Below are 20,372 nucleotides of genomic sequence, written 5' to 3'. Positions count from 1 at the left end.
CAGAAGAGGAGTTCACTGAAGCAGCGCTAGCAAGCCTGACAGCTGTTTCTCAGCAGTTACTGGCCCAGCCCTGCTGTTGCACTATTAGCCAACTTGGCTTTTCCATGATGCCTGGAACATTGTAACTTAACATCAATTGTTTAAATCCCATAATCCCAACAAAGCTCAGCGGCGGTGCGTCATTTAAAGTTTGAATCAAAGTCGTAACTAACTTCACAAAATCACAAGCAACATCAGCTGGGGTGATTACTGCAAATGGAGCACATTGACTGCTCGCTGTGAATTGGTTATTCACTGTTTGTCATTCTATCACAGTGACATACTGTACTTGCAGAGTGGAATCACCCATCTTGCATTTTAATGACTATTAGTCTATTTCGAAAGGCCCAAACTATGCAAAACCACAAAAAAACACTCCCCCGTTGCTGTGATTGCCACAGTGCAGCTAGATTAAGTTACCACACCGACATAACATGGGTGAGTATGCTTTGGATATGGCAGCGATAGAGAGACACCAGTAGCTGCTGGACAGGTTAGCTCTCGGCAGTGTTCTTAAAACAATAGAGCCGATTCTGGGGGCCAACATTCGGTGAAAAGAGCAGATCTACAAGCTGCATTGCGTGTCTGTGTACCTTGTTGACCTGTGTCCCCTATAGGGATACATGTGCTTGGTGTGGATGTCTCTTTAGACTACAGTAAGTTCCCTGTCATCTCACTGGATTAGGTTTTAATGTTATTTGATAATTAATCTCATCCAATGAAAATAAATGTTATGGAGGAGATTATGTTAAAATACTATATCAAGTATTTCTTATTATATTTTAGGGTAAAACCATCTGTCCTCCATCACTGACTCAAATCATAAGGTGACAGCAAACTTAGAGATGCTGCTTCACTACCTCCCACTAGGACAGTAGTTCTTAAACGTTTTAATTTCAAGGACCCCCCATAACTCTACGAGTGAACTAAATGGAACCAAATGGACCCATAACGGTCAGCAGCTGATTACATTAAATAAATTCACACACCTACTCTATTCAGAACCAGGTCATCTTATCTTGTACCACATGTTGAAACTCTCAGATGGTCCTTGACTTTATTTAATGTCCCGCTTAATGTCCACTGGGCAAACCGATGTTGGTTTATCAGGTTTGTCTATATATAAGGACATGAATTTGCCCAATATTCTGAGACACTCTGTTTCAGAATGAAGGGCTGTGGGGCTGTGCTTGTTTTACTGTTCTGCCTGTCTGAGGCTGGGGCTCAGGGAGAGAGTGGATGGGTCAAGGAGATAGAGAGCCATGTTGAACCGGGTACCCTCTGGGCTGAACTGAAAGCAGTGAGAGACATGGTGCATAGCCTGGGAGCCACCGTGGTAGAAATGAGAGCAGAGACCAGAGAGAAACTGAGGAACATGGAGGCCAGGGTGGCAGCCAGTGAGGGAGAAGCCAAGGAGCAGAGGAACTTGGTGACTGATCTTCGTTTGGAGCTGAGTGTCACCAAAAACGAGATGGAAGGAATGGCAAAAGAAAATGCAGAAATGGCTGTGCAATTGGGTGCTAGTGAAAGCAAGGTGGAAGCCCTTACGACCAGACTGGGTGTCAGTGAGGGCCAGGTGTTGGACTTGGTAGACCAGGTGTTGGACTTGAAGAAGGAAAGTGAAGCCCATGGTGCTCAGCTGTCTACCATACAAACAGAGCTAACTGCAACTGAGAGCCAAGTAGAGGAACTGTGGAACAAACCAAAGGTGGCCTTCTCTGTTGGTTTGACTGATTCTGGATACGTTGGACCATTTAATGTTGACACCACTCTGGTCTACACCAAGGTCTTCACTAACATCGGCAACGCTTACAATCCAGTCACAGGTATCTTCACATCACCAAAGAAAGGAGCCCTTCAGATTTACTGCATTTAAAAATGCCACGGGGGAGTATTTCTGTATTCATATGTATAAAAATGAGCAGAAACTCTTTCGTAACATTGGCTACAATGCTGCGGGTTATGAATATATATCTAATGGAATGATCATAGAGCTGGAGGTGGGAGACGTAGTTTACATGCGTTTACCTAGTGGGTACAGGCTCTTTGATACCTCAGACAACCACATGATATTCAGTGGTTTTCTGCTCTATACTATGTAACACTGGTACCATTACATTATAGAGATGAGTGTTTGTTGGCCTCCATAAGGCTCATATTTATCCCGTCAATAAACCCGTATTCAAATAAACACGTATTTGGCAGTCCATTTGAGGTCCTGGAAGATGTGTGTACCTGTAGGACTCTCTCCACAAAACGTCCTCCATTTGTAAAAGGGAGCACGTTCCATTTATTTTTCCTAATGTCAATTATGAGCTCTTTTGTCTTGGAGACATTAACCCATTAAATCCGGGAAAGCAGCTGTGCCATTTTAAGATCTGCTATTTTTGAAAAGTCTTGAAAATCTGTTCACAAAAAAACGTATGTTGCTATATAATATCAGTGATTCTCAAACTTTTCATGTCAAGGACCCCCAAAATGATATGTATTTGGCTGCGGACCCCCATCTGTAAATATTTTGTTCCAGGGACCCCCAGAAGCAAAGATTGGGGTTAAAAGCTTTCGCTTTAAAAAATATATATATTCAAAGATTGCACTAATGTTCATGATGAGCAGATCTACAAGCGCATGCCGTGCTATGAGCTTGTAAATCTACTATGTTTTAATAGCCCAAGTTAATAATGGAGCACCATTCTGACAGGTTGTGCGTTTCATCTCTCTAGGCAGACTCATCTCCGTCTTATATCAGTCCAACTACCGTGATGTCATCCACAAACTTAATAGACTGAAAGAACGAGCCCAATCGATGGTCTTGAAGGGCGGAGCCAAACCCAGGCGCTGGATTCCAGCGCCTGGGTTTGGAGCACTCTGATCGGTTAGGAGATAACAAGGTCCTAAGACCAGCGTTCCTGCAAGGTTCTCCCAGGCTTTTTTTCTTTTGAAACAAAAAAAAAGGCATGGGTTTCCGAGGCTACAAACTTAATGACTCCCTAGTCAACCGAGGTTCATTGTTTGGAAAGCAACTGATAAGTTGGTCAATACAGTTCTGTATATAAAACAGCACAGTGGATGATGTACAGTCTTCTACGTCTTGTTGTGCAAATAGATCCCAGTGAGTACGCTCAAAACAGTCCTGTAATGGAGTGTAAGCCCCCTCAGGCGTTATTATGTCCCTCACACAGGACCTTGTTTTGCTGAGAGGTCACATGCTGGGAGGAGGAGGAGGGATAGATAGTCGGACTGACCTACTGTAAAGTGAGGAAGGGTGGAGACTTTATAACCTTCCTGTGTATTTTGACCCCTCGTTGTACATGTTACGTCATGCTGGTAGAATTTAGGAGCATAGTTTTTCAAATTTGCTCTGTTAAAGTCTCCCGTAACAATGACAATCTTGTTTGTTTCTTTTGTATTGTCTTTTTTCTTTTCTTACATTGGTCACTTGGGGTATATAACATGTATCCTTAGTTGTTTATACATAAACGTGGACTGCAGATGCGAATTAATGTAAAACTGCTCACTGATCCTAAATGTTTCATGGAAAAAGTACATAAAAATAATAATTGCATAAAAGACAACAATAAAAACTCCATCGGGGTGAGCAGCTTGCAGTTTACTGACGGCTGTTCGCAGGATGTTCAATGCTATCTTGGTGTTGTCACTTGGTGGAATACACACAGCAACAACAATAACAACCGTAAACTCCTGTGGCAAATAAAAGGGTCAAGCCTCAAGGCCATTCATTGCCTGCCTTTTATTTGCCATTGTGTGTTCTTGGGAGTTGTGGAGGATGAGCTGCATTTTGTTCTTCACTGTCCACTGTACAATGACGGAAGAAACTATTTATTTGAAAAAAAATCCAGGATAAGAATCCAGATTTGTTTTGGATGTCTGAAAGTTGTAACTTGTATTGGCTGTGTTGGCTGTTCACTAGGGAAGTTTTTGTTTTAGGAAAATTCATAGAGAAGGCATGGCAGTTGCTTTGGAGAACTATGTATCCGTAACTTACAGCCTGGGCACTCAATATGTTCATGTATTACTGTTTGTGGTGTATTTTGGTGGATGTACTGTATATTTTGTGAGTGTCTTGTAAAGCCTGTGCGGGCTGGGCATCTTGTGGACACTATAATTCTATCTATCCATCTATCCTTTGCACATACACAGGACATTGAGTGAACCAAAACAAGCGCACCCCTCTCGAAACAATTGGCTTTGTAATAACACACACACACACGCTTTATATTCCCCCACGGTGCAGAATAGTGAATACTATGTGGGTTTCTGAAGGAGTGCTGCTGGTTTACCTTGTTCCGGTTGGCTGCAGCGCTGGGGCAGGGAAGCAGCAGGGAGAGAGCTGAGCTCTGGAGCTCTTTACACACCTGCCACAGGAAGTGTCTGAAGGAGCCGCCTGTGGGGAGACACATGTTTATTATCACTATATCTGATATATCGTTACTGTCAATGTGGAAAACTGAACCTCATGTCCAAAAAAAATTAACTGTAGTATGAACAGTGGTGGAAAGTAACTAAGTACATTTACTTGTACAATTTTGAGGTATTTGTACTTTACTTGAGTGTTTCCAATTTCCAATACTTTTACTTCTACTCCACTACATCTCAGATCCAAATATTATACTTTTACTCTACTACATTTAGTTACTTTGTAGATTTAAATTATTATTACAAAACCTACATTAACCACTTCAGCCCTACATTACATATTTTGAAAATAGCCGATCTACAAGCTCACAATGCGTTACGATGTGACGCATTGTGAGCTTGTAAATCTGTTATTTTCAAAATTGAAAACTTGAAACGGGACATTCTGCATAATGAATACTTTTACTTTTGGTACTTTAAGTACATTTTGATGCCAATACTTTTGTACTTTTACTCAAGTAAATTTTGAATTCCGGACTTTTACTTATAACAGAGTATTTCTATATTGCAGTATTGATACTTTACTTTTACATAAGTAAAACATTTGAGTACTTTTCCCACCACTGAGTATGAAGTAGGGCATTCATTTATGAAAAAAACACATCAAAAGTGGAGATAAGAATTTTCTGTGAGCTGGAAAAACACAAAAGAAAATCACAATCTGATATGGAGTCTGGGCTGGAAAAGCAGAAAACGAAAATCAACAAAACCACTTCCCAACTAAAGGTAGTGTTAAGGCAGCAGTGAAATGGAGAAAACAGAGGGGTTTTGTACTGACTTGTACCGTGGACCTCCTCTCCGGTGAAGCGGATGTTGAAGGCGTAGGTGGGGTCTCCCCCGCTGGCCAGCTTGACGCACAGCTGAGACGAGGGCACGCACGCTAGCTGACGAGCCGCCTGGCAGAAGTACGTGTTCTCTGAGGTTCGAATCTCTCCTATGGTGCACATACGAGACACACACACACATATATAGATCGTTTATAAAACGGTTGTCTGGTTTTAGCACAAACAACATAAAGTGGCATTAAAGGGATAGTTCACCCAAAAAATTATTAAATAAATAAATGCCGACCTCCAACAATCTCCAGAGGGTCCAGTGTGATCTCTGGAGCGGCGTGGTCGGCCGTCCGCTGCACGGTGGCGTTCAGCACTCGGTTCATTACCGTCACCTTGGTGTCATAGAAGACTAGGCCTGGAACAAGCACAGCACACAAAAACAATAGTATCTGAGTCACTCTTCTTTCTTCCGGTTCAGACATCTTTGAACGGAATCCTCCGTGATAACATTTGACATGTAGAGTATACTGTACATGTCAAATGTTATCACGGAGGATTCCCACCCATTCAGGTGAACACGCTGATACAGCAGCAGCCAGCACTCCCACCTGACCTACATAGTTTGCTTTAAAGCTGCATGGAAAGCTGGACGGACCTCACTGGCATAATCTGGACACAACATTTTCTTTACCGTACGCAATGAAATATTTAATTGCGTTGACTTGATTCTTAATCAACCGTGTAATAAGCAGGATTCAGGCTGACAACATGCCCTAGAGTAGTCTTGACGATCTTGCAGGCTTATGCAAAGGCAAAAATGTAATTTAGATAGCATGTTATATAGACAGATGCCAGGTTCATTTGAAGAGCTGGCATCCTATCCTATGTGTAAAGTTGTAATGTACAGATTTTTGTTGTTGTTGATATTATACTGTTTAGACTGATGATAGGTTCTTGGTTTACCTATGATCCTATATACTATTTCTATGCATTTGATGTATTACCTTGTGTTTTCATTGCTTACTGTAAGTCGCTCTGGATTCAAGAGCGTCTACTAAATGCCAAAAATTGTAAATTGTAAATAAGACATTCATTCACCCTGTCAAGTCCGCTGTTCATATCTCACGAATTGCAGCTTTAAGCTTCGCGTCAGGTGCCTTGTGACATTGTGTAGATGTTGCCATTTTCCAAATCGGGGGAATTATCCCCCCTGACCTCTCTAGATGTGTGCCGAGGCACATTGTAGATGTTGTTTCCACTCACCTTTGGCCTCACACAGCAGCGCTGCGATGCTGTTCTGATAGGTGAGTGTTTGCCGGAGCTCCACCAGTGGAAGGAAGAAGCTCTCCAGGGTGTTGTTGAGAGACTGCAGCAGGGCGAAGCGCAAACGCAGGCTCTCCACAGGCACGTCTATGGAACACAAACACCACCACAGACATAAATCACGCTGTGTAAACAAGTGTGCAGAGTAAGCAAGCTTGCAGAGGGGTAAAAACTAGGGCTGTCGGGAGCTCCCGCTGGCCTAGCGGTCCAGGCGCATACAGTACCACATATAGGCTCTAAGCCTGACAGTGTGTTGCGTGTTCGAATCCCGTTCCTGACGACCTTTGCTGCGTGTCAATCCCTGTCTCTCTCTCCCTGTTTCCTGTCATTCTCTACTACTATCAATAAAGGCAGAAAGGCCAAATAAAAATATCTAAAAATCTAGGGCTATCGCGATTATGAAATTTTACTTGACGATTAATTGTCAATGAAATAATTGCCATTAACAATAATTGCCATGATTATGACAATTATGCAAAAGAGAATTGCAATTATCTCAAATATTTGCGATTAGGCGGTAATTGTGACAGGCCTAGGTAAAGCGCCAACGTGCTGCTTACTAAGGAGACAGGTCACGCGGGGGTCGGCGGCGTCGCTGGGGTCCAGGTAGACTTCGTGCGGGTGCAGCCTGGCCGGTGTGATGGCCAGGTGACGACACAGCCTGTTGATGTACTGGACCAGCGCCACGTCCATCTCCAGACTCCACTTCCTACAGGCCTTCTGGGCATGGCGAGTGTCTATGCACGTACACCTGGAGCACAGATAATATGACATTTCAGTGGCTGCTGCTTACATATAATAGTTCAGGCAGACACAATTCGTGAATAGATTGAAACATTTTATTAATAAAATGCAAATACAAGTGTGAATATTAAATTTGATGTTGGAGATCAGGCTCTGCTGATGTTTACTTACTCCCTGCTCAGCACATTAGAAGAAGACAACCATTTAAGAGCAAGGATACATACTGTACATCAGTGGTAACCAACCGGTCGATCACAATCGACACATCTTCAAAGTGTGTGTGTGTGTGTATATATACACTATATAGAAAGATATAGATAACAAAACCCCCTAGGGGAAAACGGAACCCTTATGGAAAGCCGAGCCCACTGGTGCTGGTTTGGTGGTTGGAGCAAACCAGTGCATACCAACCCTCAGTGACACTGACAGCAAGAGGAACAACAGTGAATGAGGTGAGTCTAAATAGATCGCCAAATTTGCTGCTTGACGTCAGTGTTGAAGACATATACATCGGTCACATAGCATGCATGCATGCATGTAAACTTCCGGTGTGTATCTGCCTGAACTAGCTCGCAAAACTACGCATCATTTTGTGAGGACCTGAAACAGGACCAGAATTCTTCGTAGTGTTCTTCAATTAAGAGCTCGCACTATGAAGCCACAGTAACTGTGTCACCCGTACATAATGGCCCAGTTTTATCTATTTGCTGTCAAGTACCTCATTTAAATAATAGGCACTATACATCAAAAAGAAAATACATTTACTTTAAAAAAGAAAGAAAGAAAAATGTATGGCTTTCTATGAAGCCCATGTCTATGATGCATTATAAACATAATTATAATGCATTTTCACAAGTACTCATGGTGCTTTATTATAACAATAAACCATAAAATATTTATCAAGCATTTTATAATTACTATTAAGGTCAAGTATAAATGCATTATAATCTGCCTATAACAATGTGTATGAGAATTATAACACACACTACACAAAAATTAGTGACCAGCAATTATGAAGTATTTTATGATACTTGGCCGTATAAGTCAAAAATTCTTTATAATGTGTTATGATTATTGTCATAAAGCATGACGAGTCCTTATGGGTGCTTATAACTATAATTATACAGCATTATAAGCAGATTGCAGTGGATTATAACTATATTTCTGATGAATTGCAGAAAGGGGCTTCATAGAAAGTGTTACCAAATATTATTGCCAAGAGTGCACACGCAACTGAACACATGTACAGGCGTTTTCCCACGTCATCATGGGTACTGTACGTAACACACAATCACGGCACGTGTCAACGAGGAATGTTAAATATGAGTGGGTTGGGGTCGGGGTTGAGGTTGGGGACGGCCGTGGTCTCACCTTTCAAAGTGCAGGTCGTAACCACACGCCAGAATGGCCCTCCACACGCTACGGATGTCCAGCTTGGCGCGGTCCACCGCAAACTTATGGAAGCCATCTAATGTGAGGTACTTCTCCTCTGGGACTGGAAGAGAACGCAGAGACAGTGGCCTCTGAGATGCTGGGTTTGTAAAAGAAACTCAAATTTAACAGTACAGTAAAATATGTATTATATTATTATTCTTTAACCCATTCAATACGGGAACGCATACTGTGTCATTTTAGATTTTTTGCTATAACCATTCAAAAATAGAAGATATACAAGCTCATAGCGCGGCACCAAGTGATATATATATATATACTGTATATATATACACAATGTGAAGCTCATAGCGTGGCACTTGGTGCTGCGCTATGAGCTTGTATATCTGCTATTTTTTAATAGCCAAAGAAATCTAAAATGACACAGATGCGTTCCCGGATTGAATGGGTTAAAAGGAAATATCATTATGCAACGAATTGAGTTTGGTGCCTAACACATTTCAAGCCCAAAGGAAACAAAAGTCCAGAGTGCAGTTAGTGACCCACAAGCTGGTGAACTGTGTGAAGCAGTGGTTCCCAAACTTTTTAGCTCAGGACCCAAAAAGAGAAATTAGACGTTTGCCCCGGGACCCAAACTAGTGAAAATAGCAGATCTACAAGCTCACAACGCGTGCGTCGCGCCGCGAGTTTATAGATCTGCTATTTTCACTACTTCTTAAACAATAAAAAAAAATTGAATTCTTTAGATGTTTTGACTTCATTTATAAAATACTTTTGGAAAAATGTTGGAATCGTTTTTAATTGATGAAAAGTTGTGATTTATTTGTTCTAACTTTTGAAACGATATCTTAATATATTTTCTTTAAATGCAGGAAATGAAAAAAAGAGGAATATTTACTAGCGACCCATAAAAATGTGTCCCATGATCCAAAGATGGGTCCCGACCCAGTGTTTGGGAAACAGTGGTGTAAAGAACCTTGGAGGAGAACCATTTTGTAGAGGATAGAAACCTTATAGACAGTTTGGTACACTCAGATTGCCTCCATACTACCAACTTCCATAAACCATCTCAACTGTTGTTGTCGTCACCCTTACCGGAAGGTAATTTATTATGTGGTCGATGCACACAATGCCAACACACAACTAAGTGCATTTCCTTCTTCCATCCTGTAACAGGAAAAGAGTACAAGATTCTGGGCACAATTTTCTGTATAACTACTATTCATAACGTCATATTATGACTCCAGTAGTAGTTATACAGGAAATTGAGGCGTATTATACCTCATCAAGTGTCATTGTGGTAAAGCACGCATCGGCATGACAGCTAGAACTTTGAAGACTAGAATGGCGGAACACCCGTTTTTCTATAATTAGAAATGATAACAGTCCAGTTGTCCTTCATTTTGCACATACTGTATGAAACATCCCCCGACCTCACACTGATATACTGCTATTGAGAAAGTTCACATTTGAAAGCACAGCGGACTCACCCAACCCATAGATATAGAAACCTAGATACCTCATTGGCCTCTGCAGTTCGTTGGAGCAACTGGTATCGCGGCCGCCATTTTAGAGAAGGCAAGCTGACACTCAAAGTGACTACTGGCCAATCACAGCGCTCACAGCGTGTTGACTACTGGCCAATCACAGCGCGTCTAACTGACTTTTGCTGCGCGGCTGCCTCTTACGAAAAGACCCTCCTCCATCTGCCTCTGATTGGCCTACCAAACGCCCCCTTCTGTGACTCACGCGGAAGCTTGCCTACTCTAAAATGGCGCCCGAGATACCAATGTCTCAGAGCCGAAGGAGGCGTCTACCTTTATATGTCTATGACCCAACCTACTGCTAAATCTCTTAATAGACGTTTTATAATTGACCTGTATGTTTTATACTATTGTATACTATATGTAGTTTTGTAACTATTCTATGGTGATTCCTAAACGCTGTACTGTATCAGTACTTTGTGCTCACTCATTCCCCAACACAGCGGCAAATTCTGTACCGTAAAAATAAATATTTTAACCACCTTTCCACCTGGCGTCCATATTTTGGGCATGTCATTAGGCTCTACACAAAAAAAAATATATATATTTTTTTTTTAAATTTTTATCGGCTATTTTTGACTCCCGGCTACAAAAACTAGTACGCCTTGAGATTTTTACTTGACCATTGCTGTGTCTTGGCCACTACACGTTTGAAACCATTGGTCTAGAAGAATTAAACCATTTTTGGATAAACAAATTAGATCTTGATGCCTTGTGTAGAAAATTCCTAGTAGAAGCAACTGAAAAAAATGACTTTGTTTTCTACTGGTAACGCTGTGGGAACAGATGTAGCCCCAAACTATGCAAACAAGGTTTGCAACCACCAAAATGCCATAATGCCTTGCTGCTCTCCATTAGAATGCTTGCTAGAAATACTGTCTGCAGCTGAATCCTATTTTAGCACTAACCTCGTTCTCTCGCTATTTTTATTTTTTTAGACATCTGTTAATTGAAAAGAATTTTAAGGCATCTTGTCAAGTGTGTCAAACATGTCAAGACACACACACACGCACAGAATACGTTTTTCTTTGTTTTTCTGTTACCGTTTTTTGGGTGGGACTATAATCCTGAAAATGTGTTTGGTATGTATACTGTATATTTTGTATATTTGTACATCAATCTGAACATATAGGACCTCATGGGGACATTTGTATACTGTAGGATTGGGCTCATTGTCTCATATATAATGCCTGGAAAGAAAAAAATGTGTCTGTTAGTAATATCCAAAAGATTTCTAAATGTGTACAACCAAGGGCGCCGAAACCGTGGGTGCCCGGGGGCTAAAGCACCCACTGTGGGTGAGGAGCACCCATTGGGTGCTGGTCAAAAAAAAAAAAAAAGTTTAAAAAAAAATATATTTTTCAAAATCAGATCGCCTGGTTCAGATCGCCACTGAACAACCGAATTAACCGAAATAAAGTTACAAAACCCCCCCAAAAAGTCAATTAACCGACCAAAACCCGCAATTTTTTTTCGCGCACGCGCCTTGTTGGGCACCCGCTAGAGCTTATAAATATCGGCGCCCCTGTGTACAACTATAGACAATGTTATGTTATGATAGCTGAGGGAATATTGAAAAGGGTGAACGTGTGCACGTGTGCGTGTGTGTGATTGTGGAAACACCTCCAACACAGCTGTGGACCATCATGTGATTATGGGCTGTATTTCAGCACTATGTTAGCCTGGGATCCAGCCTGATTCACTACGTTCTGCGGATTTTTGTGTCGAGAAAAAAAAGAATCTGCCGAACGTAGTGAATCAGGCTGGATCCCAGGCTAGCACTATGTCACTTTATAGTTGGAATGTCTTGAGAAAGGTCCTTGGGAAGACATTTTTTCAATAAATCAATGAAGAGGTGATTAAGTGTGTGCGGGAAATTAACTTTTTTCTTTTCTTTGGAAATTGGTTCTTTGGCGATAATGATTCCCTGCACTATGGAAGAGACACGCCGTGTTGCTTTGTATTTATCCTACATTTTAAGCCCCTTACAACGTTCCTAGGACACGACATGGTTCGCTTAAAGGAGCACTTCACCCATTTTCAACCTTACCTTCATATACAGTTCACACTAATGCTCATTATAAGAGGGCAGCATTTCTGTCCTCTCGCTCTGTGTTTCAGAGGTGGGCTGTAGACAGTTCTGAAACCTGCCTACCAATAACATCATAGATGGGGATGCCAAGCTAATGGAAACTAAAGCCTTTCTCTTCCTAAAAGGTTAGCACACACACATAAAAGCGTCTGTTACTGCAATTCTTTTCCGAACCGTCCACAGCCCACCTCTGAGCCACAGAGCAAGTAGAGACAGAGATAGAAATGGTGTATTCTTATAGAGAACATTGGCGCGGACCAATTATACGAGGATAAGGTTGAAAATGTGTGAAGTGCTCCTTTTTAACACTTAATCCCGAGTGTATACTTCATACGATGGTGTTTGCGAAGCCTTTAATGATATGCCCAAAACAGGTATGTCAAGGTTAATGTGGTTACATTGCACAACAGTGTAGCTTGCTGAAAATCTGTGATAGCTAGAACAGTGGTTGTCAAACGTTTTCATGTCAAGGACCCACAACTTGACACTAATTAGCCCACGGACCCCCATTTGAAAAGATATGCCAGGGACCCCCATAAGAGAAGGTTTTGCAGTGATTCTCAACCGTTTTTATTTCAAGGACGCTCAGTTTGACATGCATTAGGCTACGGACCACCATTTAATGGCATTTCTATCTAGGTGTTAATTTAACTCAGAGATTGTACAAATGGACCCATTAGGGTCCATTTGGTTTCATGTGTACACTCTCTAGAAGCGCTAGAAGATTCCCACGTTTTCAAATGCAGTCGTGGTGAGCCAAGCAAGAACAATGGCTGAGACAAAACAGACAACAAACATAAATAGACAACATAACAAGGACTCCTCAGAGCATGTCTGCAATAGAAATACACTCATTAAAAAAATTAAGAGCTTGTGGCATCGGGGAAGGAAATTCACTATATTAAATCTACCTCAGGAGCATTTAGGGGAACCATTGTTGTTTCCCCTAAATGCTCTAATCTGCATCATTATTTAACCTCTTTATTATACCGTCTGTCCGTAAATGAAGATGTGACAGTCTTGTTTTTAATTTGATGTCTGTGTTTAACTAAACGGTGCAGATCGTGGCCTTACCTTCAGGCTTCTTGGCAGGAGATTTCTCCACGTCTTTCTCATCAGGTCTTGATTTCTCAGGAGACTTGGGCTTCAGAACTGCCTTCTTCTCGCTCAACGCAGTCCTGGCAGAGACAAACACACTGGTATGATTACAGACGCAAAGCTCCTCAAAGCCTGGGTGTTCGAGTACCGAAGTGAGCTTGATTGAGTCACTAAGTTACAGAACGTATTTGCTTAATTTCTTCAGGTCACAGGTTTTTAAAGTAACAAATTTGCTCAATTATACCAAGTCCAATTGGAAACATATCTGGCAAAGCGTGGAAGAAAAAAAAACGTGCTTAATATAGCAGTGTGGGGAATAACACCTCAGATTTAAATAGCGCTTTACATGGGAAAGAACAAACAAAGAGAAATAAACTTTATTGGGTAAATAATCAAATAAGTAAAAACAAGGGGGGTAGGTAGGGGGTTAGCAGGGGAAATCAAGTCTGAAGAGGTGGGTTTTGAAGGCAGTTCTGAAGGATGGGAGGGTGGGGGCATCTTTGATGTGGTTAGGGAGGGGGCAGCAACTGAATATGCCCCATCTCTCTCTCTCAGTTTCGGCACTTGGTACTGGGGGTCTCCAGGAGGTTGGCATCACTAGAACTGAGGGAGTAGGAGGGGACATGATGATGGAGGATGGAGAGGTATGGGGGGGGCAGGGGTTGAATGACTCACCTGACACTGTTGAGCACAGATTTCTCCTTTGTGGGAGGCTTGGTGATGGGTCGTTTGGTGCTCACCACTTTGCCCTGGTGTTGTTCTTTGCCTGCCTTACTATACTTGTTCTTGTTGGGTTTGGGAGTGCCATACTTTCTCAGAATCTGTGGAAGGGACACTTTTGCTTATTAACTGGGAAATAATGTTGTGTTCTGACAAAATGTAAATGCTCTGACAATACTAGAAAGATTACAATAAGATAAACATAGGAAAATATAGCAGGGCATTCTTATAATCCCCCACCAGACAAAGCAGTGGTTGTGATTCGGTTTATAGGGTCACAGCGACCGACTTTTGGTAAGCCACACACCGCCTTCTCTGCATATAACCACATACCAATTGGTATATATTATACACGGGCAACTGGCGGCCCGGGGGCCACGTACGGCCCCCACCTTCACTTAACTATATACATATATACATATATTATTGATTTCAGCTGTTCCAATTCCAAACATGACCCGCATTAATTACTTCAGTCTATACTGGTTGTTTAATGATTAGTATTAAAATGTTATGGTCTTTTTTATGTCCAAATGAATTTGTATTTAAGTTCATAAAGTAAACATAAGTATAACTTGTGCATTTGAAATTAAATAAAAATGTTACTTTTCCAATTAGAAAATAGCAAAAAACAAGAAATGACTAAAGTCATAATTTAGCCGCGAGCGGCAGGCTTTTTTTGCCCCAATCTGCCGTTGAGAAATTGAAATTAAAAAAAAAAATGAAAAAAAAAACTTTTTGAAAAAACATTAAAAAAAAAAAAAACTTAAAAAAAAAAATATATGTCCTTTTGAATATGATTTGACATTCATATTATTAGCAGCTGTATTGTGTGTGTGTCCCCCCCCAACTACTCAAGTTAAAGTATCAATACTGCAATGTAGAAGAACTCTGCCAAAAAATGGCATACCTCAATATGACATTTTGCGGCTATATTATGACTTTGTCATGTCTTGTTTTTGTATAGTGCTGTAACATGTTATGGCCTAATCACTGTCATTCAAGCATAAATGTCTTAACATTAAAATAAAAATAAGTAACCGGTATAGGACTAGGCTACCTATTGTGGTACAAAACAAGTCCTTCTGCAGTGAATTACAACATTAGGATTGTGCAGAATTCAAGAAGCTTTATTTGTTACTGACTCATAAAGATACAAGCAGCGAAATGTTGTTGGAACTTGTACCACAGATGGTTCTACATATAATTGATATAATGAAGAAAAGAAAATATTAAGCAAGAAAATAAAATGGACAATAATAACTAAATAAAAATAGCCTACAGATATATACAGTTTTAGGAATACTCTGGGACTTGTCTTAGACAGGCATGTCATCAGTGGTGTAAAGTAACTACATGTACTCAAGTACTGTATTTAAGTACAATTTTGAGGTATTTTTCACTTTACTGTGGTATTTCCAGTTTTCAGTACTTGTACTTCTACTCCACTACATCTCAGAGGCAAATATTGTACTTTTGCTCCACTACAATTATTTGAAAACTTGAGTTACTAGTTACTTTGCAGATATAAATTATTACATTATAAAACATACATTAACCACTTTAGCCCTATTTTATACCAAGGCTATTTGAAAATAGCTGATCTACAAGCTCACAAAGTGTCGCATCGCGACACGTTGTGAGCTTGTAGATCTGCTATTTTCAAACATTTGTGTACTTTTACTTTTGGTACTTTAAATACATTTGGATACCAACACTTTTGTACTTTTACTCATGTAAATTTTGAATTGCGGACTTTTACTTGTAACAGAGTACTTCTACATTGCAGTATTAATACTTTTACTCAAGTAAAACATTTGAGTACTTCCACTGCTCCTCAGAGTTAAATCAACACTGAAGCCCTGCGGCTGTTGTAAGTCACAGATGATTAGAAGATTCTCCGCTGGCCGACTTTTTATGACTTAATGACTTTATGACTCTCAGCCTCTCACTCTGTCCTCTCACTATTACGGTTAGCATAGCATGTTGCTAACACATCAACAAAGCAACCACAAACTTTTCGCTGGAGCTGGTGTGTGTGTGTGAGAGAGAGAGAGAGAGAGAGAGAGAGAGAGAGAGAAAGAGAGCGTGCGCGCGCGTGTGTGTGTGTGTGTGTGTGTGTGTGTGTGTGTGTGTGTGTGTGTGAGAGAGAGAGAGAGAGAGAGGGACTTGGGAGAGGGACAGATGGAGACGGAGGGGGGGGGGGTGCTGCGAGGGGAGGCGGGTGCTGTGAATGTCGGCCGTCCATTGGCCGTCCATGGGCTTTAAAGTAGTGTCTCCCCATTGGCTGTAAAGTAGTGAAGGACAGCCAGGACAGCCAATAGACAAATAGGTGTCCCGAAAACATGTCGAAAACATGTCGTGTCGCGACTGACGATGTCTGAGGCTGTCTGTAGAGCCGCAGCGCTTTCAGCTCGCGGCTAATAACCGATCTACAAGCTCAAACGCTATTTTTGCTACTTTTGAGTGACATAGTAGAATGACGAGGTAGGACATTCATTTACGAAATAAATCAAGTTAAAATATGGAGAAAAGGGGTTTCTAAACGACAGCAACAATATGCAATATGGCCCCCTGGAGTGAGTTTGGAAATATAGTGGCCCTCTCCATCAAATTTGCCCACCCCTGGTATATATATATAATATATTAATAGCCACAGAGCGAGTAGAGACAGAGATAGAAATGTTGCATTCTTATAGAGAACATTGGCGCGGACCAATTATACGAGGATAAGGTTGAAAATGTGTGAAGTGCTCCTTTTTAACACTTAATCCAGAGTGTATACTTCATACGATGGTGTTTAATGATATGCCCAAAACAGGTATGCCAAGGTTAATGTGGTTACATTGCACAACACAGTGTAGCTTGCTGAAAATCTGTGATAGCTAGAACAGTGGTTCTCAAACGTTTTCATGTCAAGGACCCACAACTTGACACTTATTAGCCCACGGACCCCCATTTGAACAGATATGCCAGGGACCCCCATAAGAGAAGGGTTTGTAGTGATTCTCAACCATTTTAATTTCAAGGACGCTCAGTTTGACAGTTTGGAAATATAGTGTCCCTCTCCATCAAATTTGCCCACCGCTGGTATATATATATATATATTTGATGATGTTTTAAATAACCACAACCATAATGTCTTGCTGCTCTCCATTATAATACTTGCTGGAAACACTGTCCATTCTGAATCCCGTTTTACCACTAACCTGTTTCTCATTAAAAAAAAACAGTGCCCACAACACTTTATATTTTCCTACATACCTTTCAGTTTGTGTCACCTTTTCATGGCGATAAACACACCTTCTTCCAACATATTATTAAAAATAATGTCCAACTGGATTCAGTACAGTTCATAATTTGGTTGGAAATGTGGTAACCTTTGTCATTTTATAGCGGCGGCGCTGGATCGTTGGGATTGAACGATCTATCCTATTTAACCCATTAAGACCTGAAGCCGATTCTACATGTCTTCTAAATCCTAACAGTTTTCTGAAAAACGTATGTTTCTATATCAGTGGTGGTCAAAATTTTCATGTCAAGGACCCCCAAAATTATATGTATTTGGCCGCGGACGCACATCTCAAAATATTTTGTTCCAAGGCAAGGACCCCCAGAAGCAAAGATTTGAGTTAAAAATGTTCGCTTTAAAAATATATATATTCAAAGATTTGCACACATTTTCACAATTTTTCAAAAATAGCAGATCTACAAGCTCATAGCGCGGCACTCGGTGCCGCGCTATGAGCTTGTAGATCTGCTATTTTTGAATAGCCAAAAGTGTAAAATAATGCTTTTTTAGCTCAAATCTAAAAATGATACAGTTCCAGGTCTTAATGGGTTAATACCTGAGTTAGCTGATCCTCCAGCACTTTCTTGGGAGGCCTGATGTTGGTGAAGAAAACGTGCAGCAGGTTTCCAGGGGTCTGGGAGTTGATCTGCTCTTTGCTGAGGAAAATGTCAGACACTTTAACTGGCTTGGCTGGTGTGAGGCTCAACATCTGTTCGGAGTGAACGCAGCTCTTAAAGATGTCCGTCAGGATATCTCGAGCCCCTGGTACAAGCTTGTCCCCTTGGATTAGAAAAACAGGATAATTTAATAAGGTTTTTGTTATGAAGAGTTCCTTTAGGCATTCCTGCTTTATTTAGGGAGAGGAGGACCGAATAAACATGAATGTTGGGATAGGACAGAGGGTAAATACTGTTTATCCCATTCTATCCGGGAACGTACCTGTGTCATTTTAACATTTCTTTGGCTATTCAAAAATAGCAGATATACAAGCTCGTAGCGCGGCATCGAGTGCCACGCTACGAGCTACGAGCGATTTTTTTTTAATCGTTAAGATTTGAGCACATCTTTAGTTTGAATAATATTTTTTTTGTTTTGTTTGAATAAATATATATCTTTTAAAGCGAACATTTGTAACCAAATCTTTGCTTCTGGGGATTCTACAAAGGTCTTCTAAATCCTAACAGTTTGTTTTGAAATAAAAACGTACTGTATGTTGCTATATATAAACTCTTTTCATATCAAGGACCCCCAAAATATGTTGTTCCAGGGACCCCCCAGAAGCAAAGATTTGAGTTACAAATGTTTGCTTTAAAAAAGAAAAAAAATATATATATTCAAAGATTTGCACAAATATTCACGATTTAAAAAAAATAGCAGATCTACAAGCTCATCGCTGAATATCCAAAGTATAAAATAATGGTTAAAGTGGTTCAAATCTAAAATGACAGATGCTTTCCCGGGTCTAAAAATGGATTAAAGTGTATGGAAAGAAGGGAAGTATAATAAAGACCTCTGATGGACTTATCGACGAAGTAGTCTTCGAGTGCAGAGCTGCCCTGTGTATCGAACAAGCTTTGGTTAACACTGGAGGCGGTGAGGATCTCCTCATTGGTCAACTCCATCAACTCCTCTTCACCCTCCAGACTGGACAGGCCAATCAGGTCGCTGCTGTTGAAAAGGCTGGCGCGGATCTTCTCCACTTTAGCCCGGGAGCGAACCTATACATGCGAGAAAAGAGAAAAGACATGGATGTGAGGACTCTACACGGCCTTAAAAAGTTAAATGCTGTTTTTCCTACAAGCTGGTAATTACTATCATGCCAATGAGTTACTGTTAGGCATGTAACGATTTATCGTAAATCGATTAAAATCGATTCAAACTGGTGACAATTTAAATCGATTTAATAAAAAATGTATCGTGATGCAAACAGCAGGGGAAAAAAAGGAAAAACAGGATCTTTGTAAACTTAGTAATTTGGTATTTGTGTGATATGAGGACAGTGGAATTAAAGACATGGCTAATTCTTCCATTTCAAAAGGACTTCAAGCTTAACTACTACAGAAGAGGATCAACTCATTGACCACTGATCTAAACAACCGATTTAAAAGTGAAAATGGGAAATGTTTAATTATCACCTGCATTTTCCATTATAATGGTCCACTGCATTGGTCACACATTTGTTTGTTTTTTTGTTTTGTTTTATGGCTCACCTTTACACAAGCTATTGTGTCAAATCTAAAACCTAGTAAACCGGCAGCAATGGTTTATTATTCATTGGACAATTATGAGAACCCTGATGAGTCTTAAAACCTGTCTGAGGCTTGTGTTCCGTGGGCCCAGCAGACACCTATATGTAAGGCTGTGTCTAGCAGTGTTCCTGTGTCCAAAATCTCTATAATGAACTCTTTGAGTTCATTGAGTTGAATACTTTAGGACCACAATTTGAGTCAACCTTTTAGCATTATTGTATAACTGTACCCACTGTACTTTTTGCAAACCGTTAATAAAGTATTCAATCAATCAATCAATGAGTATATATCATTTTGAAAATGTTCACCCATAGAGACATGCCCAAAATAGAGACGCCAGGTTGAAAGTGGTTAACCCATTAAGACCTGGAACGCATTGTGTGTCACTTTAGATTTCTTTGGCCATTCAAAAAAAAATGAAAAATCTTGATGTTTTTTTTTTCAAAAAACTGTTAGGATTTAGAAATCATTTTTAAGAATCGCCTCAGGTCTTAACACATTCCCCGCCAGAGTTTTTTTTTTTAATTCCCCCACTGCTAGCATTTTTTGAGTTTTTGTAACCTTTTTTAACCATTTTTTAAGTAATCACAACATATTTTCCGTGATCACCGTCCTCACGGTGATCCCCTCATTAAACACACACAGGAGTCTCGTAGAATCGTGGAA

The 20,372-nt window shown here is 40.6% G+C and overlaps 1 protein-coding gene across 11 annotated transcripts in view; it reads right to left on the bottom strand.

Moving 5' to 3' along the window:
* Window positions 1–20,372, bottom strand: part of hectd4 (HECT domain E3 ubiquitin protein ligase 4) — a 102,106-nt gene that overhangs the window by 15,400 nt on the left and 66,334 nt on the right. For 5 of the 11 annotated variants that reach the window (XM_084054975.1, XM_084054979.1, XM_084054980.1 and 2 more), the window contains exons 63-73: window positions 18,968–19,175; window positions 18,014–18,237; window positions 14,121–14,266; window positions 13,422–13,525; window positions 9,807–9,878; window positions 8,691–8,850; window positions 7,136–7,326; window positions 6,516–6,662; window positions 5,548–5,667; window positions 5,255–5,410; window positions 4,341–4,444 (exon numbers count right to left, since the gene is read on the bottom strand). In XM_084054975.1, coding sequence (XP_083911101.1) covers window positions 4,341–4,444; window positions 5,255–5,410; window positions 5,548–5,667; window positions 6,516–6,662; window positions 7,136–7,326; window positions 8,691–8,850; window positions 9,807–9,878; window positions 13,422–13,525; window positions 14,121–14,266; window positions 18,014–18,237; window positions 18,968–19,175 — 1,632 coding nt within the window. The remainder of the gene's footprint in view (window positions 1–4,340; window positions 4,445–5,254; window positions 5,411–5,547; window positions 5,668–6,515; window positions 6,663–7,135; window positions 7,327–8,690; window positions 8,851–9,806; window positions 9,879–13,421; window positions 13,526–14,120; window positions 14,267–18,013; window positions 18,238–18,967; window positions 19,176–20,372) is intronic. The other 6 variants (XM_084054985.1, XM_084054976.1, XM_084054977.1 and 3 more) reach the window with 3 other exon arrangements.

This window comes from Gymnoscopelus microlampas (genome assembly GCF_963454915.1).
Source record: "Gymnoscopelus microlampas genome assembly, chromosome: 4".
Lineage (NCBI taxonomy): Eukaryota > Metazoa > Chordata > Actinopteri > Myctophiformes > Myctophidae > Gymnoscopelus > Gymnoscopelus microlampas.
This window is presented reverse-complemented; position numbering and strand designations above follow the sequence as displayed.